The following is a 14,879-nucleotide window of genomic DNA, read 5'->3' as shown; positions in this document are numbered from 1 at the left end:
GAACAGCGTTTACTCGACCATGGTTGGCTTCCTTTGTAATGTAATATTTTCTCTTTTGCTTCTAGTTTTTAACACAAGCTAATTCACAAAACGTACTGAACGAAAGTTTGTCTATGTAAATGCTTTCCCAAATCCCTAGGTGGCGACAGGTTCTTTTTTCTTAACAGAATTACAGTTAACAGCGTAGCTGGTTTGCTTGGCAAAGTTTTCGCTATTTACCTTCGCTCAGCGTTGCTGCACTGGCCTACGTCGCACATTGGCTGCTGCTGTCCCCGGAGCGACGCGTCACGTGTTACACTGCAGCATGGACAAGCTGCTCTACTAAACCTCTCTACCAACTGAGTCAACGCGATCAATTTACTGAAGAAATTAATGATTTCGGAAGTTTAATAGGGCAGAAAAAACTTTTGTGACTAGGGACTTCACAAAATGACCAAACTTAGTTAACCTTTCTACCAACATTAATTTGTGATAGTTACGGCATATTTATTTCTAAACATATTGTTAATGTCTGTGCAGGTCGTACAACGTTGCGAACTTCCTGGAAGACCTGAAACTTCTCTACCGAACATGTGGTGTCCAAGGGAAAGGTACGACTTTCATCTTCACCGACCTAGACATCAAAGAAGAAGGCTTTCTGGAGTATCTCAACAACATCCTATCCTCTGGTGTCATATCGAACCTGTTCACGCGTGACGAACAGGCGGAAGTGATTTCGGAGCTGACTCCCGTCATGAAGCGCGAGAACCCGCGGCGCACGCTCAACCACGAGGTGGTGATGGAGTTCTTCCTGACGCGCACCTGCCAGAACTTGCACGTCGTCTTTTGTTTCTCTCCGGTGAGTCTCTACTTTCGCCTCATATATTTTTCACTCAACAGCAGTGTTAGGTATTTGGTACGTTCCTCCGCTTGTCTCTAATTGTACCAATATTTACCAGATTATCCGTAACCTGAATTTCAGATGTCAGTCTTTGCTTTCTGAGACACATTCCGCCCCTATTGTTCTCTCGTTTAACAAAATAAGAATCCTTTTTAAGAATACCTTGTTCATGCATTGCTTTGCAAGCTCGCAATTATTTGAAAACGAAGTGACGCCAGATGAGCACTGTACGTTAGAGATACATGTATTTTGACAGATGTTATGTCTTCCGTAGTGCAGATGCCGCTGATGACGGGCATGTGCGTCCGACACTAGTGCGGCAGTAAAGAAAAGTAATCTCTGTTGGGCGGCTTACGTCCCTGACCAACAAAAAAAGTGAGGCACCCAGAAGAAGTCGGATATCGATGCAACTTCGCACACGTACACGTTATCGGCGGGTACACAAATGATTGGAGTTCAGTTCTCTGTGACAGGTATAACGCCCACCAGAGAGCATTAGTGCTCAGTCTTGTTATCAGGCCTGGTAGGGTCTATAAAGTGAGTCATATGTTGTGTGATCGTTGTGAAGGACACGGAGATGGCGCATACTGGGACGAGACAGCGTTATCAGCATTTGGCAGGGTTATAAAGGGGCGTCATTGTGGGTTTCCATTTGGCCGGCTGATGGAATAGCGAAATATCCGCATTTCCTAGGCATTCGAAGGTGAGAGTCGGCCGATGTTGGACTGAATGGGTATGTGAGGGCAGGTATACTCGACGTCAAGATTCGAGTCGACTACCGGTAAAAGGGAGAACTGTCCGCCCCTGGTAGGTGAGTGGTCAGCGAGACGGAATGTCATAACTAACGGCCCGGGTTCGATTCCCGGGTGGGTCGGACATTTTCTCCGGTCAGGGACTGGGTGTTGTGTTGTCCTTATCATCATCATTTCATCCCCATCGACACGCAAGTCACCGAAGTGGCGTCAACTCGAAAGACTTGTACCAGGCGAACGGTCTACCCGACGGGGAGGCCCTAGCCACACGGCATTGCCAGAAGGGAGAACTGCCATACGGAGAACAAACACATTGTAACCACTTCACTTCTGCGCCTGCCGTCAACAAACAAGCAATGGATTGCCTGCAACATCTTATGTCATCGCGCACCATTGGTCGGCGACTAGCTGCAGCCGGACTAGGAAATTACCGTTCAGTGCGTAAGGTGCCGTTGTCACAGCAACACAGACGGCTGCGTTTGGAGTGTTGCTGCGAGAGAAGAGCATCGGATGCTGATGAATGGCATGTTCAACGACGAATCACGGTTTTGCACTACCCTGGATGACCACTGTCGGCGAGTATGGCGGCGACCTGGAGAAAGATCCCATTCTTCCAGTGTTTTGCAGAGTCATAGCAGTGTTACTTCTGCGTAAGGGTATAGGTAACTATAGGGTATGACTTCGATTCACGGCTCGTAGTGACGGAAAATTCTGACGGCACAACGGTACGTCAAGGACATCCTTGCGTCCTCATGTGTTTCCTCTCGTGCAACAGTATCGTGGTGCAATTTCTCAACAGAAAAATACTCATACATACATGTCATTTGTCTCTATGAACTGTTTGTGTGACGTTGAGATACTTCAGTGGTCAGCAAGATCACCAGATCTGTCACCGATACAGCTCTCGTGGGACCAGCCCGGACGTCAACTCCAACTCATTGTCTCTATGCAGGATATTAAGGACCAGTTGCAATATTTGTGGACCAGTTAGCTTTAGGAGGGAATACAACAGCTCTGCGACACCCTTCCCAATCGAATCAGTGCATGCATCCAGGCCAGACGGGGTGCAACGGCGTACTGATAAGTGGGCTCGTTCTCCCAAGTTCTTTCTAAAAAATGGTTCAAATGGCTCTGAGCACTATGGGACTTAACATCTATGGTCATCAGTCCCCTACAACTTAGAACTACTTAAACCTAACTAACCTAAGGACAGCACACAACACCCAGTCATCACGAGGCAGAGAAAATCCCAGTTCTTTCTAAATCTGACTCGATTTTGTCAACACTATAATAACGTCACGTACCCTCTCAACACGTGAAATGACGTCACGTAGCCTGTCAACCTGTGAAACATAGTTTCACATACCTATATATAACGGGTGATCAAAAAGTCAGTATAAATTTGAAAACTGAATAAATCACGGAATAATATAGATAGAGAGGTACAAATTGACACACATGCTTGGAATGACATGCGGTTTTATTAGAACCAAAAAAATACAAAAGTTCAAAAAATGTCCGACAGATGGCGCTTCATCTGATCAAAATAGCAATAACTAGCATAACAAAGTATGACAAAGCAAAGATTATGCTCTTTACAGGAAATGCTCAATATGTCCACCATCATTCCTCAGCAATAGCTGTAGTCGAGGAATAATGTTGTGAACAGCACTGTAAAGCATGTCCGGAGTTATGGTGAGGCATTGGCGTCGGATGTTGTCTTTCAGCATCCCTAGAGATGTCGGTCGATCACGATACACTTGCGACTTCAGGTAACCCCAAAGCCAATAATCGCACGGACTGAGGTCTGGGGACCTGGGAGGCCAAGCATAACGAAAACGGCGGCTGAGCACATGATCATCACCAAACGACGCGCGCAAGAGATCTTTCACGCGTCTTGCAATATGGGGTGGAGCGCCATCCTGCATAAACATCGTACGTTCCAGCAGGTGTTTATCAGCCAAGCTGGGGATGATGCGATTCTGTAACATATCGGCGTACCTCTCACCCGTCACGGTAGCGGTTTTGCTGTCCAGCGCCATCTGTCGGACAATTTGTGAACTTTTTTTTTGTTTTTTTTTTTTGTTCTAATAAAACCCCATGTCATTCCAAGCATGTGTGTCAATTTTTACCTCTTTATATATATATATATATATATATATATATATATATATATATATATATATATATATCACTTCCCCAATGCCTGCACTTTATTCTTGTGCTACTTTTCACGTTCAGATTATACATCTTCGAACTTTCACTTGGTTTTCGGTAAACGCGTATCCCAGTCAGACATTTCTGCTTATTATGTCTGAAGACTTGTGCTATTTTCCTTTGTAAACAGCATAGTTCTTTCACTTCCTCTGCATCAGAGTTCTCTAATATAGTTGTTTTGATGTCTTTGGTATGATTGCTTGGTACTTGCGGCCGGATCTTCAAATCAATCTCATGTAATATTTGAGCATCCCCACTGGCTGCCATCATTAAATGCAAAGCTTCAGTTCAGCTACGCATCTGAAGATAGCCGCCAGTCGAAACGCTGAAATATTATCTCTGACTGTTTTAAGGATGTATCTGCAAACCCGGCAAACATACCACGAATTACTAAATGGGGAAAGCCTTCACAATAACATATTTTTGTTCTTACTTTTACTGTTCATTGTAGCTTCCCAGTTCTATTTCATCCTTAATCTAAGCTTTTCGCACTGGAGTAGATTCATACCCATCTTTAACGTCTTCACTAAAATTTCATCAGTGCGGTAGCGGCCTCAGATAACCAAACACTTATCGCTACCTCTATCTGTACTTTTGCTCCCGTCTATAATTTTTATAATCTTGTTTTATTTCTGAATAGCCCTATAAATTCACATATAATTTATTATACCAGTAAGCTTGGTGGTCTAGGGGTAAAGCACGTGCCTGGAAACCGAGAGGTCGCGAAACAAAAACCCGGTTGGATCTCGGAAATTTTAATCATCATCATCATTTAAGACTGATTATGCCTTTCAGCGTTCAGTCTGGAGCATAGCCCCCTTATAAAATTCCTCCATGATCCCCTATTCAGTGCTAACATTGGGGCCTCTTCTGATGTTAAACCTATTACTTCAAAATCATTCTTAACCGAATCCAGGTACCTTCTCCTTGGTCTGCCCCGACTCCTCCTACCCTCTATTGCTGACGCCATGAGTATCTTGGGTAACCTTGCTTCTCCCATGCGTGTAACATGACCCCACCATCTAAGCCTGTTCGCCCTGACTGCTACATCTATAGAGTTCATTCCCAGTTTTTCTTTGATTTCCTCATTGTGGACACCCTCCTGCCATTGTTCCCATCTACTAGTACCTGCAATCATCCTAGCTACTTTCATATCCGTAACCTCAACCTTGTTGATAAGGTAACCTGAATCCACCCAGCTTTCGCTCCCATACAGCAAAGTTGGTCGAAAGATTGAACGATGCATAGATAACTTAGTCTTGGTACTGACTTCCTTCTTGCAGAAGAGAGTAGATCGTAGCTGAGCGCTCACTGCATTAGCTTTGCTACACCTCGCTTCCAGTTCTTTCACTATGTTGCCATCCTGTGAGAATATGCATCCTAAGTACTTGAAACCGTCCACCTGTTCTAACTTTGTTCCTCCTATTTGGCACTCCATCCGTTTATATTTCTTTCCCACTGACATTACTTTCGTTTTGGAGATGCTAATCTTCATACCATAGTCCTTACATTTCTGATCTAGCTCTGAAATATTACTTTGCAAACTTTCAATCGAATCTGCCATCACAACTAAGTCATCCGCATGTGCAAGACTGCTTATTTTGTGTTCACATATCTTAATCTCACCCTGCCAGTCTATTGTTTTCAACATATGATCCATAAATAATATGATCAACAGTGGAGACAGGTTGCAGCCTTGTCTTACCCCTGAAACTACTCTGAATCATGAACTCAATTTACCGTCAACTCTAACTGCTGCCTGACTATCCATGTAAAGACCTTTAATTGCTTGCAAAAGTTTGCCTCCTATTCCATAATCTCATAGAACAGACAATAACTTCCTCCTAGGAACCCGGTCATATGCCTTTTCTAGATCTATAAAGCATAGATACAATTCCCTGTTCTACTCGTAACACTTCTCCATTATTTGCCGTAAGCTAAAGATCTGGTCCTGACAACCTCTAAGAGGCCTAAACCCACACTGATTTTCATCCAATTGGTCCTCAACTAATACTCGCACTTTCCTTTCAACAATGCCTGAGAAGATTTTACCCACAACGCTGATTAAAGAGATACCTCTGTAGTTGTTACAATCTTTTCTGTTTCCATGTTTAAAGATTAGTGCGATTACTGCTTTTGTCCAGTCTGATGGAACCTGTCCCGACTCCCAGGCCATTTCAATTACCCTGTGTAGCCATTTAAGACCTGACATTCCACTGCATTTGATGAGTTCCGACTTAATGTCATCCACCCCAGCTGCTTTATTGCACTGCAATCTATTGACCATTTTCTCCACTTCCTCAAATGTGATGCTATTTCCATCGTCATTCCTATCCCATTCTACCTCGAAATCTGAAACTTTACTGATCGAATTTTCACCTACATTGAGCAACTCTTCAAAATATTCCCTCCATCTGCCCAAGGCATCCACAGGATTCACCAGCAGTTTTCCTGACCTGTCCAAAATACTTGTCATTTCCTTCTTACCTCCCTTTCGAAGACTGCTAATTACACTCCAGAATGGTTTTCCAGCAGCTTGACCCAAAGTCTCCACCTGTTTCCAAAGTCTTCCCAAGATTTCTTCTTGGATGCTGCAATTATCTGTTTGGCTTTGTTTCTTTCTTCAACATAACTTTCTCTGTCTACCTGAGTTCTAGTATGTAGCCATTTTTGATACGCCTTCTTTTTCCTTTTACAGGCTGCCTTGACTGTGTCATTCCACCAAGCTGTTTGCTTCATCCTACCTTTACACACTACTGTTCCAAGACATTCTTTAGCCACTTCTAGTAATGTGTCCCTGTACCTTGTCCATTCCTTTTCCAATGACTGTAATTGACTACATTCAACTAACTGGTACCTTTCTGAGATCGCTGCTATGTACTTGAGCCTGATTTCCTTATCCTGAAGTTTCTCCACTCTTATCCTCCTACATATGGACCTGACCTGCTGCACTTTCGGCCTCACAATCCCAATTTCACTGCAGATTAAATAATGATCAGTGTCATCAAAGAATCCCCTGAATACACGTGTGTCCCTCACAGCCTTCCTGAATTCCTGATCTGTTATTATATAGTCGATGACAGATCTGGTTCCCCTGCCTTCCCAAGTATACCGGTGAATGTTCTTATGTTTAGAAAAGGAGTTTATGATTACTAAGCCCATACTGGCACAGAAATCCAAGAGTTGTTTCCCGTTCCTGTTGGCCTCCATGTCCTCTCCAAATTTACCCATAACCTTTTCATACCCTTCTGTTCGATTTCCAATCCTGGCGTTAAAATCACCCATGAGCAGAACACTGTCCTTGTCCTTTACTCTAACAACTACATTACTGAGTGCTCATAAAAACTATCCATCTTATCTTGATCAGTCCCTTCACAATGCGAATATACTGACACAATCTTAATTTTCTTGCTGGACACTGTCAACTCTATCCATATCAGTCGTTCGTTTACATACCTTATTGCAACTACGCTGGGTTCCATTTCCTTCCTGATGTAAAGCCCTACACCCCATTGTGCTATTCCTGCTTTGACTCCTGACAGGTAGACCTTGTATTCTCCCACTTCCTCTTCTTTCTCACCCCTTACCCGAATGTCACTAACAGCTAAAACGTCCAGCCCCATCTTACTTGCAGCCTCTGCCAGCTCTACCTTCTTTCCAGAGTAACCCCCATTGATATTAATAGCTCCCCATCTCATTACCATTTGTTTGCCAAGTCGTATATTAGGAGTCCCTGGTTTGTCAGTTAGAGGTGGGACTCCGTCACCTCCAAAGGTCCGAGGCATTTTGCTCTGATTGTTGCCGGCATCATATTTAAAGTACTAGGGAAGCAGGTTGCTAGCCTTACTTGCCCCGAGTCCCATTGTGTATTACTCCTAACGGTTGAGGGACTAATCGGTGGATTTGGTAGTCTTTGCCGTATGAGCACACAGGTGACCACGCCTCAGAATATGTTCGAGATGCCCAGCCTTATTCCAAAGTAACTGGTATCCCGACTGTCGGGACCACTTACTTGGCCACTCATACGTTGCCCGTGGTTCATGAACTAGGACATGACTACAGGAACCCACACCATGTTTAAATCTGCCTTTAATCTGATCTTCAATTCTCGACGATGTGAGAAGTCGCCAGGAACGAGACGTCGTTCGGATTCCACGGTAACGACAGGTCGCCTTTTCCCGGTTGGATGACTGTGGTAAGTTGGAGGCACACAAATCGCCGAAGAATTGCTCTTGGACATTGAACCACACGCAAATATGTTATTATTTATTATATCGTTCTCCATTCTCCCTTGGCCGTCCGTAATTGCCTGTTGTTCTGTCCTCGATATTTTCTTTACACTGGATTGTCGTTTGTGATTATAGCATAAACAACAAAGGAAGAGAATTTGAAGTGTGTGTGTGTCTTCGTGTGTGTGTGTGTGTGTGTGTGTGTGTGTGTGTGTGTGTGTGTGTGTGAGAGAGAGAGAGAGAGAGAGAGAGAGAGAGAGAGAGAGAGAAGAAAGCTTAAGACAATCATATAAACTGTCATAGGTTCCATACTTTCCTTCAGTCTCCTGCCCATACCATTTACATTTAATCTGAAGAACAGACGAGTTTCTATAATTTAAATAGATGGCAAAGTAGGAATACCTAAGATCTTGACGAACGATTTACACGAGACTCTTAGTTTGCATACACTTATGATTCTCATGGGAATGTTTCGAAATCTGAAAGGACTGTTAGCTACATTTGCATTTCTCCTGAGAGCTAAATTTGCGTTTATCCTCTACATATATAAGATAAGAATAAAATACGCATAATAAACACTTTTTCTGTGTTTGCGCTAAAGTATGATCTTACTGTACAGAGTAGGTGCCAACCTTTGCTTGATATTGTATTGAGAGGTGCTATGTGTTTATTCCACATTAAATTTCATTGTAACTCTAAGTCTAACATTTCAGTTTCTGAACTTTTATCAACTGGTCATCATCTATAGAGATAAAGAAAGGATCATTGTTGTGAGCAATTGTAAAGTTTTAGATAAGACAGTTTTTTACAGTTTACTATTAGCTGATTGCTCTGTTCCCAGGTATCAACTTGTTTTATGATAGTGTTTACTACTTACTGAAATTCTTTCTTACTTTTTTCTTTTAGCATTCACTAACTGTGGTATGTTAAGCATGGAATATGTTCAATCCTCTCCTGTTAAAAATTACTGGATTTAGTCCCTTTAGGAGACAAATATTCTATAAAAGGCAGAAATACCGAACATGGTCCTCAATTGCTTCTTGTTTTTTGGACTAGGAAATTCCACTATCGCTCTGAGTTTCCCTTCTTCTGGTGCTACGTCTTCCACATTAATGACATGCCCAAAGAATTTCATCTCACATTTTACCATTTCGTTTTTGTTAAGTGTGATCTTGATACCATTTTCCTATGTGGTGACTAATACTCACTCCAACAAGTTACAGTGCTGTTCCCAGGTGGGTTTGTCACCGATATAAACTGTCAGTTGCTTCATCAGTTATGTACTCAGGACTTTATGCATTGCCATTTCCAATACACATCTCAAAATGTTCAGACCGAATGGCACCACATAGAACTGGTCACAGACGCTGCCACATAGTATTGCAATTCACCTATCCTCTCCCTTTTCCTGCAGAAATGGTACTGCTACCGCCTTTTCTTTTCCAATATTTTTATATAACACAAATCAAGATTTATACCATAGCAACACAAATTTTAAAAAATTCCCCTCTGTAATCATTCTGCCACTTAGCAACGGACTGCTTAAGAACGAGTGCTGTATTATGACACCTTAAACTGCACTTGTAGTTTATACTAGCAGTACTGCCACGCCCCAGTTTGCTTGGCAAGGCTGTAAACTATTCTTGAGAAACTGCTAAAGTCTCGGAACCAGTGTCAACCAATAACCCACTCTCCAGGCCACCTACTAATATTTTGTTACAATAGGATTAACATCAGCTGCCTTGGGCACTGGCTTCCCTTCACATAAAAAATCTTTTATTACTGCTTTTCTGTAGAACTCTGACTTAGCTAGCGAATTTTCCGTTTTTACTCTCCCTACAGGCAGGCGTTTAAAATCTGTATGGATCCTATCATGAAGTGACTGTTACTAAGGTGATGGGCTTCACCTCACTCAGCCTGTGAGTCTAAAAGCATCGCATTTTCATCATCCATCCTTAAGGGTATTTCATGTTCGGAATCCGCATCAAAAACGAGTTTATAGATAATGTCGCTTTCCTCCAAAGGCACTCTTACACTTTGTACTTTACTTGCTTGTTTGAGTTCTCCCACTAGTAACTCAGATGTGTTTTCACACTTGCACTCTTAAATTTCCTGTTTGGAGTCCAAAGTTCCCACACTTATTAGCTCAACAAAAAGTTGTTCTTTCCTACTTCTACCATTCCTGTGCACCAAGCAGCCTTGAAATTTTGAACATATCATCGCCACAAACTTCATCAAGAATATCATGATGGCTTGAACTACTGCTGAAGTGGTCATGCCACATGCCACTTCGCCCTTTGCTGTGGGTGTGTCCTGCCCTCACTCTTCAAGGCTACCAGTCTCTCCTCTCCAACCACAGCCAGTAGAGCACTCCGGCAACCACGCTAAGGACCCATGACCTCTGCATGCTACTGCCTCACACCACCACAATCATCCGTCGCATCTTCTTTTTGCACTCAATCCGTGAATATTATTTCCCAATGTTCTGCTTGAGATAAGAACCTCGCACCCCTCACCTAGACACTATCTAGCTTAATGGGTCATGTGGTATATGCTGATTACCATATTCCATAATTCCACATCATCTCCACAGTGGCTACCAGTCTGTTCCCTTCTGATTGTGCTTTGCCTGTGGCAATGATTTCACAAAAGACAGACGACCTGATACTATCTTGCCACACCTCCCATTTCTGCTGGTTACCATACTGTTCGTCAATTGTTCCACTCTTTCGAGGAAATGGACATAATTATCGTAATTATACTTTGTTGCTACAACCAACCCTCAACGAACATATGTCGGCAACATACATTCTGTACCGTCTGCGAACAATTCTATAGCTGTGGCCACATCAGTATACTTAATACGGTTCCACCGGTATTCACAGAACCCTGTAATGGTGCTCCGATCTGGTTGATACTTGTTCCCAGGCCCGAAATCAACTTGTAGCTCTCGCTGACTATCTGAACACCAATACTATTTTAGGAATTTTCCCTGGATTAATTTAAATAATTAAAATCTTTGATAACATCATTTGCACAGTGAATAGTAGTCCCCTTTTAATGACTTGCGACAAAAGAAATTTGCTATAGTGCTGACCAAGATACTGGTAACACGTCCATGAATTCTCGTATGTATAGATTTTGGTGCACATTTCAGTGTTGACAGAAATAATTAAATTTCCTTCGACGAATGAATGCCGCTTCCACTGAGGTAACAAGTGAATTCTGTAGTACACTTCTAGACAATTTTGAAACTGATTGGTCTGTTCGTTCGGGGAAAGAGACCAAATTGCGAGGTCATCGGTCTCATCGGAGTAGGGAAGGATGTCGGCCGTCCCCTTTCAAAGGAACCATCCCGGCATTTGCCTGGAGCGATTTAGGGAAATCACGGAAAACCTAAATCAGGATGGCCGTACGCGAGATTGAACCGTCTGATTGGTCTGTTCAGCCCATTTCCGCATTGACTACTCGATTATGTGCAAGCTGCTCTTTTTGAAATGACTCATTAACTTTTCGCTTTGTGTCCAGCATGCGATTCATCCCGGTTACATGCATATTAAAATCACTATGCTTATTGATCAGTATATGATTACTTTTTTTTTCAAATGTGTGTGAAATCTTATGCGACTTAACTGCTAAGATCATCAGTCCCTAAGCTTACACACTACTTATCCGAAATTATCCTAATGACAAACACACACACCCATGCCCGAGGGAGGACTCGAACCTCCGCAGGGACCAGCCGCACAGTCCACGACTGCAGCGCCTAGACCGCTCGATTAATCCCGCGCGGCTATGATTACTTATTTTAGTCAATTCTTTGCTCACCGTCTCCTCGTTTGCCGTTAGCTTTTGCTCTATTTGCTCAGTGAATGTGCGACAGACAGCGTCATTAGATTCCAATCTTTTCGTGATCTGTACTTTATATTCCTCAGCATTGACATCTCAATTTTTGTGCACCTCCCTAAGATCTGAATCCACATTTAAACAAACTTTTTTCAACTGGGCATCATCAACCTGCTGCTCCAGTACCACTCGGTATTGGGCAAACTGCTCTTCAGTGTCACACTTTACTTCAGATTTTAACTTTGACATTTCTGTTGACGTATGAGAACTGACCTTCTCAACCTCTGCTTTTACATTTGAATTTACCTGATCCACATTTCCGCTCTTTACTTTTCATTATCCTTTTGTATTTCCGATTTGAGATTACCTAACGTTGCAATTAATGACACCAGTAAAACATTTTACCTATCTAACTCGCCCTGTTCAAATGGTTCAAATGGCTCTGAGCACTATGGGACTTAACATCTGTGGTCATCAGTCCCCTAGAACTCAGAACTACTTAAACCTAACTAACCTAAGGACATCACACACATCCATGCCCGAGGCAGGATTCGAACCTGCGACCGTAGCAGCCGCACGGTTCCGGACTGCGCACTTAGAACCACTAGACCACCGCAGCCGGCCAACTCGCCTTGTGGATACAGGTGCTCCACTACTGTATCTGACATTGCTCGAGTGTAATAAATAAGCACAGGTATTGAATCACTCATACTGAATCACTCATTCCAGTGGTTCCACGTTAACTTGTTCTACTGACACAATACTTGGAGATTCTAATCCCAGGTTATCTGTACACAATAGTCGTGTCGAGTAGGCTCACACATCAGGATTGAAAACTTCAGTGCTGCTCAGTTCCTTCTTAATTCTACTCATATCAATAACACACTTTTCTGTGCCTTGCGAGGTAGAATCTACTGAGTCTTTATTTCTATCAACCATTCTGTCCTGAAGTGTTACGTATATGTCTAACAGTTGATAAAGAATTTGAGAGCTTAGCTTTTGAAGAGTTCTGCTTCTTTTCGTTCGCCATTGCTCCAGCTGCAGCCCCTGTTGACACGCAGCCACCCCTCTGCTTGGCACTGTTTACCCCAGGCACCAAACGCTCTGCTGCCAGCTGTCTCAGGGCCACATGCTGCCGCGTCTTACGACCGATCCGACAGTGTTATCAGCATCAGAGAAACTGCCGGGTCTGCTACAGCCCTCTCTCTTTCTACCATTAGCCGGACGGATGTCAACCTTCAGTGATACTTCTTGCGTTGTGTTTAAGGGGACCATACCGTGGTTCAAGTCGAAAAAAATCGATTTTCGTTTTTCATCATATTTCGATAGATTAAGGTTTTATTTAAGTACTCTGAAAAAGATTTTGCTGAAAAAAAAATTTTCCGAGCATTTAAAGAGCATTTTCCTACCCGTGTGTTTATGTGCCACGCCCACTTTTCTGTCACCCACTTTTCTGCATATATTTTAGATCTTTATATCCCATACATTGCGCGTTAGGGATTTTTTTTTTACTCCCAACCAAGGGTTGGTATTGTTTTGCTTCTGCTGTTTGTAAACAACACGCCTTCAAACACGCGGTTAGTTTTGTTCAAGTGTGATTGCGAGTAGTTGTTATACTTACGTTTGCAGTGCTTGTTTACGTGTGTTTTGCTGTGTTTATTGAAGATGACGAAACGTAAAGGCATTTTCAAGAAACGACAATTTAGAGGAAACAAGTTTAGAAAGCTTTCTGTACAACAGGTTATGTCGCCTGGCAACGATGTTTCTAATTGTAATTCTTCAATAAGTGCATCATCAAAGAAGCTCTCACCATTTCAAGAGAGTTATAACGAATTTACTGTAAGTGACAAGGGGTGCAGTAACATTATTATGAATTTGAGAATATTATCAGATGTAATTTCTAAATTTGTACAATTTAGACAGTGTGGTGAGTCACAGAACGTGAAAATTTGTGAGAGTGCTAGTGGGAGAAAAGGCCTAGCAATTGCTTTGGATTTAATTTGCACTAAATGCACAGCTGTGATTTCATTTACGAGTTCTTCAAAACCAGATGTAAGTGGCCCTTATGAAATCAATACTAGATTAGTTTATACCTTACGATGCATTGGAAAGGGTATGGCTGCAGGGAGAACATTTTGTTCAGTGGTGAAGTTACATCAACAACCAAATAAATTTGAAAAACTGGCTGCAATACTAGAGAAAGCTGTATGTCAGGTTAGTGAGGAAAGCATGAAACTGGCTGCTAGGGAAGCAGTGGAAGAAAATGATGGATGCTCGGATATTGCAGTTGCATTTGATGGAAGTTGGCAGAAAAGAGGACATACTTCTCTGAATCGAGTAGTGGCTGCCATGAGTGTAGACACTGGTAAAGTGTTGGATGTGTAGATAATGTCGAAATGTTGCAAATGTTGTAAAGTCAATGAACGTAAAGAACACAACTGTGTGACTAATTTTAGAGGAACAAGTGGTGGTATGGAAATTCATGCAGTACAGCAAATATTTCATTGCTCTGTAGAAACAAGAGATGTACGGTACACCAAATATTTGGGTGATGGTGACAGTAAGGCATACACCAATGTGGTGAACTCTAAGCCATATATAGATGCCATTATTAGCAAAATAGAATTTGTAGGCCATGTTCAAAAACGTTTGGGAACAACGCTGAGGAAACTATCTGTTGATATGAGAGGAAAAAAATAAGAAGATGGAAAATTGTTGACCCGGCAGGGTCAGTTAACTAAAACTGAAATAGAAAACTTGCTGGTATACTATGGGCAGGCAATTAGGAGAAATAAAGAAAATCTGGAGGCAATGAAGAGAGATGTTTGGGCCATATTCTTCTATAAGTCCTCTACTGATGATAAGCCATGTCATGGGTTTTGTCCATCAGGAGAAAATTCGTGGTGCAAATACAATAGAGCTCAGGCAAATGGAGAATCTTATTCTCAGCAGCAT

At 42.4% G+C, this 14,879-nt stretch overlaps 1 protein-coding gene across 1 annotated transcript in view; it reads left to right on the top strand.

The window, feature by feature from the left end:
* The window catches only part of LOC126471528 (dynein axonemal heavy chain 5), a 1,073,018-nt gene that overhangs the window by 771,994 nt on the left and 286,145 nt on the right, over nt 1–14,879 (top strand). Inside the window, exon 50 of the mRNA XM_050099754.1 lies at nt 520–838. Within this exon, the coding sequence (XP_049955711.1) occupies nt 520–838 (319 nt within the window). The remainder of the gene's footprint in view (nt 1–519; nt 839–14,879) is intronic.

The sequence above is a fragment of the Schistocerca serialis genome, chromosome 3 (assembly GCF_023864345.2).
Source record: "Schistocerca serialis cubense isolate TAMUIC-IGC-003099 chromosome 3, iqSchSeri2.2, whole genome shotgun sequence".
Taxonomy (NCBI): Eukaryota; Metazoa; Arthropoda; class Insecta; order Orthoptera; family Acrididae; genus Schistocerca; species Schistocerca serialis.
Note: the sequence above shows the minus strand (reverse complement) of the source record. Positions and strands in the feature narration are given on the sequence as shown.